General features: G+C 37.1%; 1 protein-coding gene across 14 annotated transcripts in view; it reads left to right on the forward strand.

Annotated features, from left to right (window-relative positions):
- The first annotated feature begins 952 nt into the window (after positions 1 to 952).
- The window catches only part of TDRD15 (tudor domain containing 15), a 135,203-nt gene continuing 112,296 nt past the window's right edge, over positions 953 to 23,859 (forward strand). For 10 of the 14 annotated variants that reach the window (XR_014691367.1, XR_014691368.1, XR_014691369.1 and 7 more), the window contains exons 1-2: positions 13,130 to 13,265; positions 13,842 to 13,922. Coding sequence is in view for 4 of the 14 variants with exons in the window: in XM_084514413.1 (XP_084370539.1) it covers positions 15,779 to 21,703 (5,925 nt within the window). In the remaining 10 variants the exon portion in view is untranslated. Of the gene's footprint in view, positions 1,009 to 12,429; positions 12,494 to 13,129; positions 13,279 to 13,841; positions 13,923 to 15,773; positions 23,257 to 23,859 lie in introns of those variants that run through there. The other 4 variants (XM_084514413.1, XM_084514410.1, XM_084514411.1 and 1 more) reach the window with 4 other exon arrangements.

Raw genomic sequence — 23,859 nt, forward strand, 5'->3', positions numbered from 1 at the left:
TACTTAAGAGATGCTAATTATCAAGTTTCTAAATTTTGAAACAGCTGGAAATAAAAATGTAGAGTAGGATTTTCTTGTTGCAAGTTGCTCTTAGTTTGAAGAAAATGACAGTCACTTTACATGTTACTAAGTATCACTAGTGGCTAATTCTATAAGAATTTTTCCTGTCCAGGCTGAAAAAAAAAAAAAAGCTTTCAAGACAAAACTTTAACTCAGTTTGTCCAGGTGGATGTGTGCTGAATTGATCTTTGAGAACCACTGGTATTCCACCACTGTGTCCGAGCCCTGATCCTCACTTAGCACTTGATTTGGGTGTCAAACTTTCTGATTAAACTCCAAACTATAACTAGAGGCATTTAATATATTAAATATTATATTATATTTTATATATTATATATTATATTTTATATATTATATATTATATTATAAATATTATATATTAAAAGCTATAAGTAAAAATAACTTTATCATAACTGGGTGTCTACACACTTGCACTTTCAAAGGTATTTATGGGACCACTGTTACTCTAAGGCACATAATGTGGTAAATAAGTTTGATGTGGCAGCAGTAAAGAAAAAAAATGTTAGTCTGCTTGAAAAGAACTGTGAAGATTCAAGATGGGGACATGATACCAGGAAGACAGTTTGGCATTTAAAATGCAAAGTAGAAAGGCTTTGTCTAAGAGAAATCTAGGAATTCTACACAGCCTCAAAAAAAATTAAGCTGTTAAGTTTGATGTAGCTTCAAAATCTGTATCAGTGCATTATGTACATTTTCAGTGCTGAAATTTCCTGGTTGCACTCACCTCTATCAAAGCTAAGGACAAAGGCAGATCAGGTCAGAGTTCTGAATCAGTCTCATAGCTAAGGTGACAGAAACATATCAATTAGTCTTCATAGAAAATATAAAACTGGAACAAAAATCCTACTAAGGCTCTTTTTCCTTCATTTAGCTCAAAATCTCCCCAGTCTCTCAAAGCTCTTAGCATTCTTCTGGATTGTAAAGAAAGTAATTACTTTTTCATACTTTTGTCTGATTTTCAATTTTTAATGTTTTAATTGCTCCCAAATATGTATTTGTGTTTTCTACAGAAAACAGCAAAAATATTAATTTGAGAAAAATATGAACCTTCAATTGTTTTTTTCACAGAAAATCTTTTGGTCCAATTATTATTTTTTACCCATTTATGAATCTATAACTCAAAGAACCCAGTACATAATCTGATTTTCAGTCTAGCTATTTTGTGGGAAGTTACAGCAGCTTTTCTCTCATGTATGCTGACACTGCAACTGAAGGTATGACTGCAGTGGAGAATGGTTTAAGCAAGCATCAAATACACTATTTGGAGACTGTGGGTGTCAGAGCAGGCTAGCAACTGAAGTACATGCCTAAGCTCCCCAACGTGATTGCACAATCCATAATGAAGTCTGTGCAATTCTATCCTTCCTACTGTTTACCCATGTTATCACATTTAAAGCTACTATGTTTACAGATGTGCTTCTATTCAATACACATTTACATTCTGATTTTTATCTTGCTGGATATGTGCTTCCATTGGCATACAGTTCTCAAATAATTTCATATTTTGTCAATTGCTTAGTCAAGCCTTAAATGGCAAAAATATATTTTATTTACTTCAAAAGATTCCTGATAAGACTTTTTAGAGGTATTGCATGTTGTGTAATTCTTTGGGGGGGAAAAACGATAAGAATTATTCAAAGCAAACACTTTAGGGCTCAGATCAACTGATAATGCTCAACTGCAGACCACACTGACCCGTTCAACTGAAAGATCATCCTGACACAGAACACATGAAAGAAAATATTTTCCATGGACCACTATGACCATTTGCATGAATGTGACCTCAAGCTCCCCCTACCTTTCCCAGTCCCTTGCATTATCCCATGTAACACAGAAAACTGCAGTAAACAACCTGTCAGTTAAGCTTCAAAGCAATTTTCTTCAGACACAAGGGAAATTGGGGACCTACAAATATTGAGTCCAACTGCCCAACCACTTCAGGGCTAAAAGAAAAAAAAGCATGTTACTAAGGGGATTATCCAAATGCTTCTTGAACACTGACAGCCATGGGGTACCAACCACCTCCCCAGGAAGCTTGTTCCAGTGTTTGACCACCCTCACAGTAAAGACATTTTTCCTAATGTCCAGACTGAACTTCTGGCAGAGCTTTGTGCTGTTCCCTCTGCAGTCATCAGCTACGGAGGAACAGAGACCAGCACCTCAATCTCTGCTTCCCCTCCTTGGTAAACTGCAGAGAGCACTGAGGTAACCTCTCGGCCTCCTTTTCTCCAAACCACACAACCCAAGTGTCCTTGGCCTCTCCTCTTAGGACATGCATTCCAGCTCTCAATACCAGCTTTGTTGCCCTCCTCTGGCCACTTTCAAGTACCTTAACAACCCTTTTAAACTGAAGAGAACAGAACTGAAACCAATATTCAAAGTGAGGTCCCACAAGCACTAAATACACTGGGAGAAACACCTCGTTTCACCAGATGGCCATGCTGTGGTTTAATACAACCCAAAATGCAGTTTGCCCACTTGGCTGCCCTTCTTTTACGTTAGTCAGGGTGGTGACAGTGCAGTTTGACAATGAAATACCTAGAAAAGTCACTGTGTACCTTTTCTTGTGGGAATTAAACTATGTCCTTAGATATCTGCACAGAGAGTCTACTGTGCACCAAGCATGTCAAGCAGGACCTAAGATTATTCTCTGCCCCTGCACCCAGTTGCTGTAATTCAGTTGCACCCTCATTACTGAAACTTTCTCAGTCTCTAAACCAGGCTGATGTCCATCCAAATCTGTTGCAAAATAGTCCCAAGACGAGTCTATGATCACGCCTAGGACTTTTTTGAAAGAGTGTTTGTTGACCCGTGACAGAGGACTACTCCACACATAAGAATCATCAAAAAATAGTCAGACCTGTGATATAAAATTTGGACCTTTCTGAATGTAATGAATTTAATCATTTAATGAATTTAATCATTTAATGACAGATGAATCTGTCACTGATTTCCATTAGGGTATTTTTTTCTCTGCCTACTGAAAATAACATGTACACATTTCAGAAAATATTATTTAAATTTAACCTTGAGATAACATCTTAATATTTCAAACATAACACAGGTAATGAAGCATCCCAAAAGATGTTTAGATGTAGAGCTTAGTGATATGGTTTAGTGGAGGACTTGTTAGTGTTAGGTCAGAGGTTGGACTCCTTGATCTTGGAGGTCTCTTCCAACCTAGATGATTCTGTGATTCTTGCTTTTAATTGTTAAAGCTCCATCCACAGAATAGATAGAACCATGTAGTGGCCCTGCTACATTAAGTATGTCAAGGTATGATCGCGGATTACATCAAATGCAAGTAAAAGCACTTTAGTGATATTGATGTTTAGCAGTATGTGGGAATTAAAGAAAAATTAATTTTGTGCACATATGGCCTGTACATGAACTATGCACAACTTTCCCTTGGAAGTGTGGTCATTTTGAAGATGACTGTCTCTCTCTGTATTTGGAACCCATTCTTAACGTAGAAGTGAAACACGTTGTTAATGATATCCAGTAGTGCCTTATGATTTCTTAATAAGGTAACAGGGAATGTTCTAAACTAAGAAATCGATATAGAAAAAAAGTACTATTGTAAGAATTTATATGAAAATCCATGGGGTAGTACTGAAACCATGTTTATTCAGCCTTTTTAGCCACTGTTTTAGTTGTTGCTGTTTTGAAACCAAGGTACAATGCACTGGTAAACCTCACAGCACATCTGTGAAGAGCATAATGAGACCAGGTTTTGCACTGAGGCCATTGAGCTGGTACTAAAAACCTAGCATGTACATGGCCTGAATGTGTTTTACATGGCTTAGATTGCATGTAAAAGTAAAGTATATGAAGCAGAAATCTACACCTGCCCAGAAATACCACTTTACATGACAGAGATGGGAAAACTTAAGAGTAGACTGAATGCTGGGAAAAGAGCTTAGCACAAAGTCTGGACTGGGAGGTGCGACTTACATAATTTCCTGAAAGTGGCCAAACTCTGGGTCAAGAGTGAGCGAATTTCACATAAAAAAATCATGCTACTGAGTACATTCTATCTTTCAATAATGTTACTGTCATCTTTTGAGTCTTGATCCTATATTCAAATTTGCAGATGAAAAATTCAAAGAGATTCATCAATCTGTGCAACTCTGACTGTGTAATCAGACATTGAAGTGTTAACTTCATATCTATTTTTTGTGTTTTAGGGGACAAGAAACTCAAAATTAATCTGTAACAAAAACAATGAAAAGCCAATCAGATACCAAAAAAAAAAAAAAAAAAAAAAAAAGAGAATATATTTCACTTTCCACACAGTATTAGTAACACATGTAATACTTTTTTTGTTGTTCCTTAAATATATGGAGTGAAATCCTGTCCCCAGTGAAATCAATGGGACTTTTGCCATTGGCTTTAATAAGGACAAAATTTTCCCCCGGTGCTGTTGTGATTTTCAGCCTGTCTTTGCCCCTTTAATACTTGTGATGACAAAATCCTGTAGTTGAATTCCAAGGATGGATCAGCACCCTGCAGCAATTAAATCTGCTGTAGTATATCATCCTTTTCCAGTATTGTCTGAAAGACCCATCATGCAGAAATACATTTTGCATTATGCTGTATAACTAAAATTTAACAGAGAATAATTAAAGAACAAAAAATGTTTTAAGATGTTTTAACTTAAAATCTATGTCTAAACTAACCTCAGTGGGTAAAATAACATATGCAGACATTTCAGGGAACAGTATGCTTCCTGCACCTATCCAAAGGTAAGATTTGGCCACTCACTAAAAACAGAACTGGTATTAAAGGCCACACACATATATGTGAACATCCTGGTTCTAGTATGAGAGAACAGGTTGTGCAGAAAATATGAAAAGCAAGTACATGTTGTAATGACCACTGCCATTGTTTGCACTTTGACTGCAAATTTCATGTAAATGACTGATGACAAACGCCAGAAAACACCTTTAGGGAATTCATTCTGTTTGTAAACAGAGACAAGATAGAAAATATTTAACAAGATGGATATAATGATTAACATTGAAGTCTAACACTGCAAGGCCTTTAAGAAAAAAGAACAAACATGGAACTAGCTTAAAATCATAGATCTCGGCTTCAAAAAGATGCTGAGCACTGCTACAGCAGGAATTAGAGATGATCAACATTCCTGAATAAAAAGGTCTTTTACAGATTATAGACCTGAACCAATGAGATGAGGAAATTTAAATAATCAAAGCCTTTTCCTTTATTATTTTATTTTATTTTGTTTTATTTTATTTTATTTTAATTTTTTTCATGTTTTAATGAAAAGTGTGTGCAGAGATTACAGGTAAAACTGCCATCCTTAAACTTTATGCATCCAGTGGATACCTTCATAGACAGGGTCTGAGCCAAAACAATTATTTGGTTAATACTGTGGAAAGTTTGATTTTAACTTGAATGTGTAAAATTCACACACAGGTCTGCTCAAATTTTAAGTGAGCATGAATTAAGACCATACAAGTGTCGTCAGACCTGCATAACCCAAAACATGTACCTCTTCAGACACCCCACGGTGTTCATTAAATTCTGCAAGAGGCTAAACTTCCTTCTTCATATCCTGCTTGTAGGGCTAGAGCCAGAATTAGTTAATCGATATGGACCATAAAAATGAATAATGTTAAAAACCTGTTAGATCATTCGGTTTGTCTTTTTAGAGAAAACTAGACGACTGAGAGGGTTCTTTTCTACCTTATAGTTCTTGTGATCCCACGACTCACAATTCACCCATCACTACATGCAATAGATTGTTCTGATTGCATCAGAATTATTATTATTACTCAATATTTCTGATGCATTTCAATATTTTAATGTTAAAATATTATTCAATAATAAGAGAATTGCCATCACACATGCAACATAATTCTTCCCTCAGATAAAACTGATCTCAGTATATAAAAAGTCCCAGATGTCTTGATCTACATGTTTTAGAAATGCAGAATTTACTACGAGAAATAGAACTTTTGAATCTGAAGAACTAAAATCATTAAAGTTCTATTTTGAAGCTGATTACTCCTCTTCCTGTAGCGATATTCAGCCTCTCCATTAGCCTTTCTCTTCCACTGCCATGATGAAGAACTGGGAATTTACCCACTGGAAGCTAAATGTAGATTCCCTGTGGGTGCTTCTACATTAAATTTAGTTTAAAACAGGAGGTGAATCTCCATCCCCACTTACCTCAGTTTTATCAGCACTGCAGACCTGTCTCAGTGTGTGCAAACTTGAATGCTTTGGAATGAAACTAACTCAAAAAATTATTTTCAAAATTCTAGTGGGCATCCAGTCTATGTGACCACACTAGGGCTTACCTTAAGTAATTCCCCTGGCTTTTAAATCTACTTGATGTGGATACTGGGTCATCAGCACCAATCACCTCTCTTCATAGATCTACTCTGAGCATGCCACAGGAATTGCTAATGTAGATGGAGACTGAGATACTCTCAACCCACACAGCAGATTAAGTTAATGAGGTTATGTGATTCTCCTTCTATACTTCGCCCCCGTGAGATCCCACCTGCAGTACTGCATCCAGGTCTGGGCCCCCCAGCCCAAGAAAGATGAGGACCTGTTAGAGCAGGTCCAGAGGAGGGCCACAAGGATGATCAGAGGGCTGGAGCACTTCTCCTGTGAAGACAGGCTGATATAGCTGGGGAATTCAGTCTGGAGAAGAGAACACTCCAGTGAGACCTCATTGAAGTCTTTCAATATTTAAAGGGGGCTTGTAAGAAAGATGGAGAGGGACTTTTTACAAGAGCATGTAGTGATAGGACAAGGGGCAATGCTTTTAAACTGATATAGATTTGCATTAAATATAAGGAAGAAATTCTTCACTCTGAGGGCAGTGAGGCACTGGCACAGGTTGCCCAGAGAAGCTGTGGATGCCTCATCCCTGGAAGAGTTCAAGGCCAGGTTGGAAGAGGCTTAGAGCAACTTGGTTTAGTGAAAGAAGTCCCCACTTGTGGCAGGGGGGTTGACCTTGATCTGTAAAGGTCCCTTCCAACACAACTATTCTATGATACTCATACACAGCTCTACATTATGTTAAACTGACATGGAAGACGATATAGTGGCATGCCCTTACTACACAGCACCATGGAAATTGCACAGGAAAGAAACTCATCCTAACCACTACTACTGGGACTTTATCTACATAGCTGTACTGGTATGGTGTAGTTAGTACAACAAAACTCATCTGCTTTGGGTGGCCCCAATTAACAGAAATTCTACTTTATGCTTTGTTCCATTGTTCAAGAACAAGTCTCAATTTGCTCTTTCAACTGTAAAATGGTTGTATGGTCTGATACAATGGGCATATCTCCTCCTTTCTCTAAGAGTCATTGCCACTGAAAGTAGAATGTGCATTTTAAGAAGCAATAACTACTACCTACTGCTGTAAGTATTTCATGAAAGCTGTCTCCATGCTCTGCTTTTTGATATGCTAAGTTAATGACTATCTTTGTAGCAGTAACTATTCAAGATACATTAATAACAATATAGAAGAAGTATGATGTGTGATTGACATGTCATTTACTAAAATAATTGAAATGAAAGTCTGACTGTGTACTAGGTAAATAGGTATAGCAAATTAAATATATTTCAGAGTTAGTCCAGGTTGCCTGAAAATATTTCAAGTGGTTTCAAATTGTGCAGTTAACGTGATGACCCTTCGAGTGAAACTCTGAAGAACGTGCACTCTCATAGTTCATTATAGATCAGGCTGAATTAATCACTCTAGTGCTCCTTCCTCTACTGAACTAACACAAGCATATTTTCAAGCATTCTGCTAAACTTGTGGTTGTTCCTGCCACCTAGTGGATATCACTCGAGTTAACAAAAACATAAAAAGGACCCATTGAGGATACACTTTAAGAAGAAAATAGAAAGAAGTGCACAAACTTTTGTTTTTAGATGACCATTTAGAGTCCTGCTTAAAAAGTCTGCTCACTACTACAAAAACAAAACAAAACCATAAAAACTTCTGGATTGATTTCAGAGACAAAGAAAGAACAAACAGTGGTATACTGATCTTGAAGTATTGAAGGTTCTCAACAACAACCTCACCTTTTCTGGAAAAGCTAACAGAATGATGTGATTATTTTTATATCACCTGTTTCTAATGTAAATTTAATAATTTAAAACAATAATCCTGGGTTTACCTAAACTGGAAACAGTGCTCCATCTTCTGTGCGATTAATCTTAAATAAAAAATAAAGGGGTTTTCTTCATTTTCAGAATTTTGTAGTATCTTGTATTTCTGCTGTTGCCACTACCTGTCTGTCACCTACATATTCCCTTTCAAAGACACTTTCATAAAAGACAATCACAAATGCTATTAACAGGAATGCTATTTTGCCTTTTGAAAAGCTTTTTTTTTTTTTTTTTTTTTTTTACACATACAATAAACAGACATCATTGGCTGCATTTATTTTATTATAAATGCTGTTTTATTTTCAAGTTTTCATGAGACTCTGAAATCAGAGGGCTGGAATCAAACCATGCAGAACAAGTTCCTCCACCCCTAAACTTTAGTATGTAAACTCAGTAAACAAATTCTATAGAAGACAATTTCAAAGTGCTTTGTTACAGCAAACTGTCCCTAAAAATGAAAAAGTGTAACAGTCATATATTCTAGTAAGTTCTATGATATTATTATTCAGAAATAATCATAACAATAAAGGACAGGTCCCAGAAAACAGATTAAAACTAGAATGTGTATTTTCTAATTCTCCTCCTCTCCCCCAGTGGAATCAAAGCAGTTATGATTTTTACGTAATTCTTGCTGAATATCAGGTGCTTCAGAATGAGATTCAGTCCAGTCAGCATATAATTTACAGAATCATCATCCAATAGGAAATGTTAAGTATAGGATGAAGTCTTAAAACATTTTCTTCCCTTCAGCTGTGGACATATTCCCCTCTTCTCGTAAACCATAATAACTCCTGCCTTCCACAGAGGTAGGTGGTTAACCAGCTCTCCCCCCCACTCCCCACCCCCCTTTCCTCCAAGGAATTCAGTGAGGTTCACTCTTATTTTAAAACTCTCACAGAAGAGAAGCTGACAATTCCTCACCTCTTCTTATGTGGTATCCTCCTGATGGCAATGTATCTCCAGGATTTTTCCATCTGCTCAAATCAAATCAAATCAAATCAAATCAAATCCACATTTACCACCCACCAAGGGTGCTTTAGGAAGGCTGCAGACTACTGAGACTACTGTTGGTGTTCAGACTGGGAGATGAACGTCTATGCCATCCACAAGGCATCCTTAGGGTAATGTTTCAGCATCCATGTTATTTTTTTAATAAAGGATAACATTGTTTTATGTTCTGTCCCCTCCAGGGAGAGAGAGTTCTGAACAGTAGAGTATTTTCAGCTGTTGCTCACCCCCCGACATTGTTCTCTGTCTTGGCAGACAGCTGGCAGTAGAACTTCATTTATGATATTGTGCTAACATGTAGCAGGAAGAACAGGTTTGCTTTCTTTATAGCACACTTCCATCCATCCACAAGGAAAACTAATATCCAGTTCTTCACAAGAAACCCAACATGAAAGCATACGGAACACAGTAAAACAGTCAGATTGTCATCTCTTACAGAATTAAAAGAGCGTACATACAGCAATCTCATACCATGAGCACAAAAAGCTTTTCTAGTGAAAAGCTTTACTTTTTCATTAACTGTTTTTAGGGCCTATGTAACAGTAACAGCAAAAATTTCCTGAAGAGAAGACTAATACTCTGGCCTTACATGAGGTGCTTCCTTGTTAATTACTTTGATATATACAAAATACATGAGGCTCACGTCAGGAGTTTCATCTTATAGACATTTTTTTATTCAAGACTTGTTAACAAAGAAAAGCCTCACAAGTAAAAGATAACGTTAATTCTTCTTTCATATTATTTTACATTGTATTATTTTACTTTTATTTCTGTCAATGTGATATAAATAAGCTCGCCAGAATTTGTTAACTTTCCATACTGGATAAAACAGCAAAAATATGGTTACCTCACAATAACAATGAGGAAGGAAAGCATAGTTTTTTGTGGGAATAACAGCAATACAGCATTTGTAAAGATCAACAGAGGAAGGACTGAAAACGTAGAGCTGGATGTTCCACTTACACAGTAAACAACACTGGGAAAACCACTTCAGATTTAGTACCAACTGACATGCAGTTTCAGCAGTATTTTAAAACATTCTCTACTCAAATGTAAAAATTCAGTAGATTTTGCAAGTTTTTCAAAGTTCACTGTAGGGATGTTATGGGTTGTATCAATACTGTTATTTCTGCTTTTGGCCATTATATGCTTCCTGAATGCTTACAAAGGCCTCTAGTGACACTTCACGTCTCAGAAATGTTATTGGAGGAGCTAATTTTTGAGATTTTTAAATGTTTTATGTACACCTGACACTTTTCAATGTAGATACCAAGTATAGGAAAAAAAATTATACCAAAGCAAACCAAAGAGCTATCAAAAAATGCCACCCTATATCAGAAAAGACAATTCCTTCACTGGTTGAAGTAATGCAAAGAAGTTCTGTAACAAAGGCATAAATAGCTGTTTTCTGTTCCCATAATAAAGGTGAGAAAGCTACATCATCTAATCTGCCCTGACAGATTGTCCAGTCATCTTCTCTTTTCCTTTCCTCCCAGCCACAGTGGCACAACTTCAAAAAGGAGGGACAAACTGCATTCCACCATGCATAACTGCACATGGTTAAGGCGCTCTGCAGGGAAGTGGCACACAGTTTTTAAACTCAGTCATGCTGAAAGAATCCATTTCTGACTGTTCTAGCCCTAAGATTATTATATTACAGCTGCCATCGCCACTGTCATTTAAGTAAGAAAGGGTGTAGGTATTGCTGCCTTTACAAAATAAAAAATTGTGATAGTGCTATGCCTTTAGGAGTGAATTTTGGATTGTAATATGAGAACAACACTGACTTCAGTTTAAATTACAGATAAAAGCATAGCACCACCTCACATCTCTTTGTAACATTTAGTATTCATAAACTCAAGATTGCTCCTTGCCTATTGCCATACGGAGGCAGCATTCTCCCTTTGCACTGAAGAGGAGGACTAGATGCTACCTTGGATTGTAAATTTCAGTCTGAGGTTTATAATCTTGCAATAATATAAATTATTTATAAGTTTCAGTCTTACCTTTGCTCCCTATAAACATGATACTAATGAACTCCATTCTTACCTAACTCAGCCTAATTAGACCAATGTGATGGATATGAAATCTGATAATCTAACACCAACTAAAATACTTACATTTATCTAGTTAAACTGCTTCCAAACACCTTAGAAAAGGGAAAATTTCAGTACTGTGAGTCATTAATTCATCTATTACTATGCTAAATATAGTAGTATTCTACCTTTAGAAATACACTGGACATCCATCTCTAAAACAGCTAAACATGTGATAATCTTTAGAATAAGATTCAAGAAACCTTAGACTACTCTTAAAAGAACACCCCAAAACTCTTGTCAGTATATCAATGCAAAATGCAGTACCTGCACATCAGCAGATAAAACAGTATTTGCAAATTAACAGATTTATATGAAAAAAGTGCAGTATGTACTTAGCGGTTAAAATTACTGTTCCAGATTTCTTGAGCTACAGACTCATTTATTTGCAAGATTTGAGAATTTTCCTTAAATTTGCACATCCTGTTAGAGGTGTTCAGGGAGGGTGAGATGCCTCCTGCAGGAAAGCCTTCATGAGAAACTACCTGAAGACAAGTATGGATGTGAAACCCTGCTGCTACCTCAGATTGTCAAAACCAGTTTAACAGCATATAGGTTCTGTAGCTGAAAAGAGACTAAATGGGAAGACTGGAGTACAGAGAGAGTGCATAGGGCATTTCTGCACTGCATTACTTAAGACAGTAAACAACCTTACTGTTCAGAATGAACACATATACCCTTATTTTCTGTCAAGGAACAAAACAAACTGCACAAAATTCATGTGCAGTGACTGAAGCAATGAATGCTTCTTCCAAAGCAGTCTGCCATTAATGACATACTGTGGGGGAACATAATAATTCAAGAATACACTAGGCATTCTCTCCAGGTTTAGAAAGATAAAGGTGTAGCAATGATAGACCTGTACGTTCTTCATTCTGAGTAAACCTTACAAAAAAAGATAGAATTTCATGGCCACGAGCACTTACCTGCAAAATTGAATTGAGAACTACTCTCAGTTTTAGGGCTAATTCAAGTAGGTATAACACATTAAATATATATAATCCAGACTTCACTGTAAACTGTACTTGGAGATTACTGTATCTAGATTACTGTAAAAGCATCTTTTCTCTCCTGCCAGTTTAGAAAATATGAACTACAATGCAAGAACCCTGACCTGTGGCAAAAAGCTGTAAAAAGTGAAGGTAAGCCCTTAGAAACTATTATACACGTACAAATTCATTCAAACTGTGAGGGAGAAGCACTGTACATCTGTTGATACTTGCAAGACTGTTCTTCATACCAAGTTTCTTGTTGTGACCACCTCAGTAAACTTGTGTTCTGAATAAGAAACTTTAAATAAATAAGCAAATGAACAAATAAATAAAAGCTCAGCTTTCTTGTAGCAACCTACCCAGGTTCCATGCACCAGATCCTGCTGATGCAGTACATTTAAACTTCCTATTAAGATGCACTCAGTTCTATTCTGGAGAAATTCTTGATGATGGGAAAGACTGAAAGCTCTCAAAGCCTCTTAAGGTATTTCCTGAAGATTTGATGACCCACAATTCACAGACATCTTTAATAAAGGTTAAAGACTGTTATGACAGACAGCTGCAAAAAGCAAGCGTAAGAAAACAAACGAACAAAATAAACTAACAACGTGACCCTGAGCAACAAACTAAACCCCAACCACCTCCTTTCCCCCTCACCACTCAGCACAAGATGGAGGCTGCACCTCAGCTATGCGCTGTGCCGATTGGCTGGAAGCCTTTAAGGCGCTCCTGTCAATCAACTCTAAGTCCCGCCCCCGGCCCTGAAGAACGTGTATATGTGTGTGAGGCCGTGAGTACGCCGCCATTTTGTCGGTGGGGGAGGAGCGGCGGCAGCGGTGTATCGCTCGTCGGTCCGGTGTTAAGGTGGTGGGGAATGGTCGTGCTGTGGTGGTTATGGCTCTCCCACGTCCCTTTCATGCTTGTGAGTGTTAAAGGTGCTGCTGATCGGGGGTGGCAGTCATCTGCGTGTTGTGTGTGTTGTGAGTTTGAGCCCTGCTTCACGTTCTGCTTATGTCAGGTTGTCAACTAGCCCTGTGCAGAGCTGCTGCTGTTATGAATGTGCAGTTCCCTTAGACTTTCACTCCTGTCCTACCTTCGGTTGTGCTTTAGAAGTTCTTTTATCATTTTTTAAATCCGCATTGTAGCGATGTGTAATAGATAATAGATTTTTGGCTGGCCGAAGCTCAGCAAACGAGTAGCCGTGTGACCAGTCTTGCTTAGCAAGTATTTGTAGTGTTCTGGCTCTGTTTTTTGTTGTTGTTGTTTTTTGTTTTTTGTTTTTTTGGTTTGTTTTTCCCCTTTTTTTCTTTCTAACTTCCAATGAAGAAAGGTCTTTTATGGTTTTAGGAAGGTGGGTTCAGTCTTGTAATTCTGTTTTTTGAAATATTAACACTTTAATTAAACTGGGCATAAGGAATTTCTTAAGGGTGTTTTGGGAGGGAGGAGTGTTCAGAGGAGAAGAAGAGTTGTACTTTCTGATGAATTTATTATCTTTTAGAGAGGTGCAGAGCTGCTATTATAAGGCCTGAGGCTTCTAAGAAGTATGTTCTGAAAGTATAAGCCATACCTGGTATAGAAGGTGAGTAAAGTTTTTGTGAACTTTAAAAATCTGATTGTTTCAGTGTGATGCTGCTGTTTGGGTTATGATAACTGACAAAAAAACATAGATGCCTAAATTGTAACACATAAATGAAAACAGTGGAAGTAATGAGGTTCGCAAAGCATCGGTGATGGCACTTTCTATGATTTGATTCTCTCTGTTGTGATCAGGTGTTTCTGGCAGGTAGAAAAGACCATTTTGTTTTATTTTTTTTTTTTACTGGGAAAAGTGCAAAGCGTGGGTGTTGCTTAAAGAAGGTGTAGTCGGATCTGGATTTGGTACTGTTTTTACTAAGAGTGTTGGCTTTTTTGGTTAGTTTTGACTTTTGGTTATATTTGTTTTTATTTTCTGAAAAGTCAAGTATCTACAGTGTCATCTCATCCTGCTTCAGCTGAAGATGCTTATGGCAGGGGGATTGGGATTAGATGCTCTTTAAGGTCCCTTCCAATCCAAACCATTCTATGATGGTAAGCTTTACAGTGGAGTAAAGAATGACAGGGAACAGTATTTCTTCTGAAGATGTATGATCATTAGTTACTTCATATATGCTTGCGATGAGAGCTTCTATTCCAATTCTGTTGAAAAATCTTTTGCAAGATGGGGAAGGTCTTGTTCTGATAATTTGTAGTTCAAATGAAAAGCTTCACTTTTAACATTATGTAAAAAGTCATAGATCAAGCATGTTTTGCCCAGTTCGTGTGTTTATGAGCTGTCTTTGCATTTGACAGATGTTGACTGCCATAATTACTTGGTTAGAGCAGTGGCTTAGTTCATGGAGTTTCTTGGTTAAATTATAGGCATGTATTGCCTTTTTAAACAATGTGGAATTGCAGATCCATTGAAATGTCCAAATTTGGTTGAAAATGGAAACTGATCTTGAAGACCAAATTATAGATGAAGGTTAGGGCATAGTTTGAATGGTTTGAGGGTATTTAAACTGTCAGAATCAGATGTTACAGAGCAGTACAAGTTAAGACAGTACAAAACATATTTGACCTGATTGTTGATGGGCATGGCAGAAATGTTAGACATAGATAATGTGTTCTGTATGTCCTTGAAATTAAGAAAACATAAAATAAGCTAAAGCTATATGTGATAGTGTAATGAATATGATTCAAAAGATGAAGTAAAAGGTAAATCAGAGCATTAGATGTCATTGGTTTGAAGAAATATTTCACATGAAAAGTTGCATAAAAAGAGCACAGTGTGAGAAGTCATTCTTGGTAATTCCTATATTAAAAAGAAAGAAATACACTAGAAACACTTTTGCAGGTAAATTTAATGAACTGCAGGTCTAGAACAGTGATGCTCTGAATCTCCTTCGGAGAGCACTGTGGTTGAATTTATTAGATATAGATCAGATCACCAGATACTTATAAAGGACATGAATTGCCTTCCACTTCTTCTGAGCAGAAATACTTTTCTTTTCCAAAAAGAAATAGGTATTTTCCTGGTCTTATCTGCCCCCTTCCCTTCCTACGTTTGTGATTCCCCTTACCAAGGTATCTGGTATCTTTAGTTTTCTTTATCATTTTGGGATCCACTTTCTGATGATAAATTATGCTCAAGTGAGAAATGTAGACTGCAGCAATGAGAGCACCTGTAGAGGTACTTTTTTCAGTTATTACCTGGATATCTTTGTAAAAAGAGAATTGTGCTAAGTACAATCACAATAGCATAAAACGTGACAGTTACATGTTCAGTATATGTTCTAGCCAGAACTGTAAAAATATACCGTTAAAACATTTTAAAAACAACTTTCATATAAGGAATTAGTTAATAAGGAAATAGGAAAAATTGTCAGGCTGATCTTGCTCCTTCTTTTTGCAGACAGAATGAAATCTCTGACTCCTTCACCAAATGTAGTTGATATGAATCTGAAGATCAGTCATATAGAGTGCCATCCAGAATGCGTGGTCATAGTATTCAAGGGTCAATGCAAGGTGGGGTGTGAACTTGACTACTACATACTGCAAAATGAAATGCAACGTGTATTCAAAGTGAAAGATAACGTTGACATTGGTGGATCTTGTTTGGTGGAAGATGCGGATGGAAAATGGCATAGAGGAAAAGTTTTGGAAAAGAAAGAGAACATCTGTAAAGCCTTTCTTATAGACACTGGACAGGTGCTAGTGGTTGAGGAAATACATATTGCTTCTGCTGGTGATGATTTTTTTCAGCTGCCTCCAAAAATAGTTTGGGGGATTTTTGCTAACATACTTCCTCTTGGAGAAAAATGGAGTCCAAAAGCCATAAACTATTTTTCATCACTGGTAGGACTGCAGATTACAGGTCACGTGAAATCTGTTACATCGTACCAGCTGTTTATTCTGGAAGTACCAAAGGTCATTAGTGATATTCTTGAACTGCAGTTAGGAAAACTTATTGATGGAGATTCCTTTTGTCTTATTGTAGAAATGTTGAAAGTGTTTCCACCAGAAACATTTAAGAGAATGCCACAGTTGTTGCAACAGAAATGTCCAGTCCAGGAATTGCTTACTTTTACTAATTCAGATAAACCATCAGACTTTTGGCCAGTTCCAGATCTCTTTCCACATCTACCAGCTGGTAGTAAAGTAAATGTAAAAATAACTGTTGCAATAAGCCTGAGTAAATTTTACTGTCAGATACAGGAACGACAGAAAGAGCTGGAAAATTTGACAGAAGCTATGTCTTTGTACTATGAAGCTATTAGTACAGAGAATAATACATCTTTTGATAGTTTAGGGCTACTTTGTGCTGCTAAAAGGCAAAATGGACAATGGCATAGAGGAGTGATAAAACAGCTTCTGCCCAACCGTGTGGAAGTCTGGTTTATGGATTTAGGTAGTATCGAAACTGTGCCATGTAGTTGTGTTCAGAAACTTACAGTAGAGTTCATGTCACTGCCTATGATTTCATTTCCATGTGCACTGTCTTGTTTTGGGAGTCAGGATGAAGCAGTAATAAATCTTCAGCTGAAAAAATTTATACAGGCCTTGACAGGACAGACTTCTGTGTGTGTTTGTGTTGATTTATTCAATGCCAGTAAACACTTATATTATATTACACTGAAAAATCAAAATTTTGGAATTAATGCTAAGCATCCAGAGAACTTGAATGAGGCGGCTGCATCATTTGTCCCACCTTTGGAAACAAAAATCTCTAGCATCGGTGTAAGCTACAAAGCAAGTGTCTGGAGTTCGTCTAAAAATCGCACTGGAAATAAACAGACAAAGAACTGCTTACCTGAATGGGATAGGTCTTTATCAAGCCAATGCAAAAGAGTAAAAATGCAGATGAATACTTCCTATATTGCTTCTGTGGTATATGTCATAAATCCGTCCAACTTCTGGATTCAGACATGTGCATATCAGAAAGAATTTCGAGCCCTGATGAATAATATTGCAGATGCATATAACCAATGTGGAGCTGATGACTGGGTCCTTGAAAACCCGGAACCTGGATTACTGTGCTGTGCCAGGTATAGCAAAGATAAGCATTATTATCGGGGTGTTGTCACTGAAGTGCTTCGTGTAAGCATTACTGTCTACTTTTTAGATTTTGGGAATACAGATACAGTACCCTGTTACGATGTGAAAACATTGCTTCCGGAGTTTGCTGCTTTGCCGGCTTTAGCTGTGTGTTGTGAACTTGCTTGCACTTGTCCTGTTGAAGATGTGTGGGTTAAAAAGGAAACTGATTTCTTCAAACAAATTGTATTTAACAAACTGCTGCTGTTTCAGGTCATTGGAAAGCAAAACAACAAATATATTGTTAATGCACGGTATAGGAATGCTTTGCAGGAAAGTAATGTTGCTGCACTTATGGCTCAGGCTGGATATGCAGAATACTGGGAAAGAAGACCAGTTTCTGCTCAAAATCTGTCAAAAAAACACCAAGCCCAGAATCCCCTCCAGTTAAAGCAAAATTATGTAAATGCACGATGCACCTCTGATATTTATAAAAATAATGTATCACAAAATAGACAGGTATTTCAAAAGGAAAAAACAGTAAGCACATCTTCTAGGCTGAGAAAATCAGTGATGCCGTCCTCTTTTGGAAAAGATGCTCTCTCTGAAAGTCATCAGGTCAGGTCTCAGTCATTTTCCCAGGTCCCAGTACCTGAAAAAAAAATACTTTATAAAGAGCTTGTGTTTAAACCAGGAGCTGTTTTTGAAGTGGTGTGTTCTTACAGTGTTTCCCCAACAGAGTTTTCATGCCAGTTGCAGAGTAAACTGCCAGAGCTAAATACCTTAATGAAGCAAATCCAGACTTACTATAAAGAGCATACTATTCCTTACAAAACCGGACAGGTTGCCTGTGTTGTTAAATGTCCCAAAGATGGGAAGTGGTACAGAGCAAGTGTTTTGCAGCAAGTGTCCACAAATGAAGTTGATGTGGTTTTTGTAGACTATGGTTATCGGGAAAGAGTTCTACTTAATGATCTTCAAGCTGTCCTTCCAGATTTCCTAACTCTCGAAAGTCAAGCCTTTCAGTGCGCACTTAAAAATGTACCCTTACAAACTGATGCACTTAATTGGTCTGAAGAAAAGTGTAGACTTTTTAACGACTTCGTTTCTGCTGCTGGAGGACCATTGACTTGCACTGTCTATGCTCTAATTCTTTTAAGTCCAAACTGTTTATGCAATATAGTTGACTTGCAGACTCCGTTTATTAGTGCGGAGGAGTTTCTCAGGGAATGTGGACTCAACCAGTCTGAATGTATTGGATTGCAAAGACTTGCACCTTTGGGTTCCATGTACAGTTTTTATTACTCATCTTTTAATATAGAAATTGGGAGCGAGGAGGAGGTTTATATAACTCACATACATAGCCCTTCAAAATTCTATTGCCAGCTTAACCGAAACAGTGCAACTATAGAGGCATTGTCGCGAAATGTGACTGAAATCAGTAAGATGGCAAATCATGCAAAATATGATACCATCAGTACGCGATTATGTATAGCCAGATATTTTGAAGATGGTCAGTTTTATAGAGCTTTGGTTTCTCCTGTGGGATCAACATCCTATCTATGTGCTGACTTTGTGGATTTTGGAAATAAGCATATGGTAGAGAGAGACCAATTGATGCCTATTCCAGACTCTGCCACTGACCTAATACTCACACCCATGCAAGCCATTAAATGCTGTCTGTCCGATCTTAAGGACACAAAATTTCCAGCAAGAGTTATTAGATGGTTTGAGGAAACTTTCCTTGGCAAGCTGCTGAAAGCTGTAATTGTATCCAGAGAATCAGATGGCCAGATTGTTGTTGAGTTGTATGATGGACAGCTCCAAGTAGGTCAGAAAGTTGAAGAAAAACTATTGGAAGAATTGGCTTATGTGACAAATTATACAGAACAATTTGTTGGAAGTTATGAAGTGATACACGACATAGAAAATAACGGTGAAGTAAGTTTTGAAAGTCCTGAAAGGATTCAATTGAAAAATAAACTGAAATTTCAAGTAGACAATGAGTATTACCAGGCAGATAATGGAGAGAATTTTGGAGATGAAGAGCAAATTACACGTAGAACACAAGACCAGTGTTGTGGGTCCTCAAAGCCGGTAACTTCAGAGGGCAGTGAAGAACCAGGTTTTCTAAAACCTTACAGTGCTGCTACGGAACACAGAGAGAAACCTATGGATGGAACGTCTGCTTCTCAATCACTGTGTCATCCTTCTTTAAGTTTAAAGGAAATAACTGTAAATGCTCTCTCTGAATCTTGTACTGAACAACTAAATTATACAGGTCAGCAGGAAAGGGATAATGAAAATATTCCAAAATTAATCAGTCTTCCTCAACGTGATATTCAGGTGAATTCTGAAGTAGCAGGGTACATTTCTCATACAAATAGTCCATCGAGTTTCTATATTCAGTTTGCAGAGGATGAAAACTTAATAATTCAACTAGCAGAAGAATTAAATGAAAGCATGGTGAATATAGGTCATGAAAATGGCTTAGGTGAGCTCATGGTAGGGGATCTCATTTTAGCAGAGTTTGCCATTGACTGTTTTTACTATAGGGCAGTTATTAAAACTCTGAAATCAGGAGACTCCTTTGAGGTAGAGTTTATTGACTATGGCAATACAGCAATTGTAAGCCTTTCCAAAATCTGCAGGATTCAGAAAAAGTTGTTAACTTTGCCGAGGCTCAGTATTCACTGTTTCCTTAGCACAGTGAACAGTGCTCCTGATGAAAGCTGGACTAACGAAAGAACTTCCTATTTTGTAAACAAAACAAATAATAAATTAGTCACTTGCAAATTCTTAGAGCAAGATGGAGAGCAATGGAAAGTAGATATAATTTGTGATGGAAATTCTATCTCTGATGGCTTTCAGCAGAAAAGTGGCAGGACAAGTTTGCAAAACAAACCAATGCAGAGTTGGGAACACGTGTCAAAACAAATTCTGCTTACAAATGGTAATCCTCAAGACGGAAGGTCTGTGAGTGACTTAGATGGTCAAAGGAAAAATCAGACTGCTAGGATGGAAAATAATTCTAAAATGTGCTTAAATGTCCCTCCTCAGGATCTAAATACTGAACAAATAGAAAGAGCAGAAATAATTAATGCTTCAGCAGGTGGAGAATTTCATGTACAGTTACTTAAAAATCTGCAGATATTAAATGATTTAAATGCCATGCTTGTCAAAGAAGCACAAAGAAGTGGTTTACTTATGGCGGATAACATTGAGGAAGGGTTGGAGTGCATGGTAAAATCTGAAAGGAACTTCAAGTGGTATCGATCGAAAGTGATAAAGATGTTTATCAGGGAGAGGTTAATGCTAGTTTTTTTTATAGATTATGGCATCTATGAGATGGTGTCCTTAAATAATGCAAAGATTCTCAGTGATGAGATTAAAAGCATTCCTAAACAAGCTGTGCTTTGTGAATGGGTTTGGTTAAAAAAAATGAGTAAAGTTCCATTTGTCCATGTAGTAAATACACTCCTAAATGGTGGAATAAGGATCTTGTTTCTGAGATACTTGGAATCTTCTCATATCTGGGAAGTAGATATCTTAGTAGGGAAAGTTCTGCTTCAGAAATACTTGAATCAGCTCTTAACAACTGTTGTTGAACCGGAAAAATCCAGTAATACAGACTGTATGGAGGAGTTTCAGGAGTCATTCAGGATGAATTCAATCACATGGACACTGCTGCAGAGTGGCAGAAAGTATTCTGGGTTTGCAACTGCAGTTACTGATCCTTCAAACTTCAGCATCCAGTTTGAAGACTTATTTGATTCCATGAAAACCTTATCTTTGCTGCTCTCTGATGTTCCTGATGACTTGCCAGCTTTGCCAGAAGAACTTGTGTTTCCTGGTAACAGCTGCTTGATCCAGTTTGGACTGGAAGCACAGTGGAACAGAGTACAAATTAGTGAAGTGACAAGTCAGTCTGTTCTTATTACATTTATTGATTATGGCTTTCTGAAAAGCATCCCCTGCTCGGAAATCCATAGACTTAAAGTTATTCCAGAAAGTCTGTCTTATTTACCACACTTGGCTTACTCTTGCTCTTTACATGGTATAGTTCCTGCCACAGGGGAATACTGGAGTGATGAAGCCAAATTTCTGTTTCAAAAGCTTCTTAGTAAACCAAATCTCATATTCCATTTTAAACACTATGGCTCTGGAATGAGGTTAGAGGTTGATATTCTGTATGAGGAGAATAATCTAGGTTGTGCCTTAGTTGCTGCTGGCCATGCAGTCTACTCTGCAGGTAGGTGCTGTCCCAATCCAGTTAATGGAGTTGAATCAACCAAAACATGCTTGTAGCCTGATTATCCAAATTCTAAGTGTGGTGGTTTTCTTTGTGAACCAGATTGTAACTAAACAAAAATAAACTTGTTTGTTTGTTTGTTTTTTTTTTGATAGACGTGAAGCAAAGAAATAGGATAGGACTGCTTGTGATAAAAGTTCCAAAAAAGGTGTCTGGAAAGAGAATGCTACATCGCTAATAAAGGATCTTAGTTCTTATAACACTGGGGGGGCGGAGTAGGGGGTGGGGAGAAAACTATGAAGTCTTTCAGCACTGTGATGATACAAAAAATTAAAATTGATTTCACACAGAGTAGATCTACTATCAGAAGTACCGGTTGAGACTTGTCATTCTGATGAATCCCAGTCTCTAAAGACAGTGTGAAGATACCATCAAAACATTTATTTGAATAATAATTAGGCTGCAGATTAAGAAAAAGTACTTCTTTACTGCATGAAAAAGCTCACTCAACTCACATTGATAACTCTATATTTACTTCATGGAGTTATGTTCTTTGTAGTGCCAAGTAATACTTAGTTTTAAGTGCCTCTGCATAAAAGTTTTAAGGTTTAATTAACTGTGATTCTAACTTCTGGCTATCATTTGGTTCTAACAGCACATCTTGAATGTCTGTTTTTTGTTCGTTCTGTTTTTTTTTTTTTCTTTTTAAAAAAAGATCATCTGAATACCTTAAATGGCAGTTCTATTTGTGTAATATTAATGTGCAACTAACATTTTTAAATTTGATTTTTGCTAATGTAAAATAGACTGTCTTAACTTAGGCGGTTGTACAATACTTAATGTTACAAAATGGAGCCTAGTAATGACAGGTGGTTTAAAAAGAAAAACCAAAGAGCTGTTAAGAGTATGATTTTGATGTTCTGCTAATTGCACATTAGCTTTTTGCAAGACTTTTTATTTTCAACATGTAATGAATCTAGCTTGAAATTGTCGTTTCTTTTCCGAAGGTCTGATGACCAAACTACTTAAGGTAGAAACTAGATAATGGGAAAGTATTTTCAGGATTATACTGTAAATGAAAATAAAGATGACAGCTTCAGTCATTGCTTGTATGAATTATCAGAAAGACATTTTAGGGTTATGTTACAATTGTTAAATGAAGTTGCTGGGATGTCTTGCTAAGATTTTATTCCCAGTCTTCTTTCTTTGGTGTGTACTTCCCCTATCCCCAGCCTCAGCCATAACAGCATCCTCCTTCCAAGCAGTAGAAGAGGCTATGCGTGTGACCTAGTTGAGAGAAATTGTCAGAGGATTTGAGAGTTTAGATTACTTATGCTATTTGTCTTTGGGCAGGCATAATTCTGAGTAAAAATAATGCTTTGATTTGGTAAAATTTAATTGAAAGCTATTGCTTATCATTTGGTTGTATTTCCTAAATATTTTTGTGTAAATTATGCATTTGTTTATACATGTCATTGATTACTTTGTTTTTTTTTTTTAAATATGTAAAAGTGATAAAGAGCCAGTTGCAATTGGAATTAAAAATGATGTATTCACTATTTTGCCTCTTTGTCATGAACAATAAAATGCTTATCTTCTGTGTGTAACATGCCTTGCCTAAATCATTCTGAATGTTTTCAAACTTTCTGTGACCTCTGTGGTTGGTGAATGCATTAGAGAGAATTCAAAGCTACATCTCTACTTTCTTTGTGGGATGGTGCCATGGAGCAGTCCTTGCCATCTAATCCAGCAGCTGTGAAGCAGATTGTATTTGTAGTTTGCTGAATCAAGGTTTGCTTCTGAATGCTGTACAAATGGCACAGACTTTCTGTGGGCTCACTTGTAAGCTTGCTAGCATGAGATGCATGCCCCGCTCACCCTGCATCTGCTCTGTGCTGCTCTTGTACTTTTAACTCACACCTTAAAGGGAGCCAGACCTCTTGGTGGCAGATCGGTAGGCATGCTTTATATCCTATTACTTGAAAAGTAACTTGCAATTACTTTGGGAAACATTTTGCATTATTTTTAAAGATGTACATTGTGTATTGATGAACATTTGAACTCTCTTAAAAAGATTGTGATGTTTCTCAAATGCTCTGACATTTTTCAGTGTCCCCTAAAGCCTACCTGGTATTTCTGGGAGTGGGTATCTTTTTCTTGTTTTTATTTATGTCTCAATGTAGCTGTAAGATGTTATAACCATACAGCAAGA

Source organism: Aythya ferina (assembly GCF_964211825.1).
Source record: "Aythya ferina genome assembly, chromosome: 3".
Classification (NCBI taxonomy): Eukaryota; Metazoa; Chordata; class Aves; order Anseriformes; family Anatidae; genus Aythya; species Aythya ferina.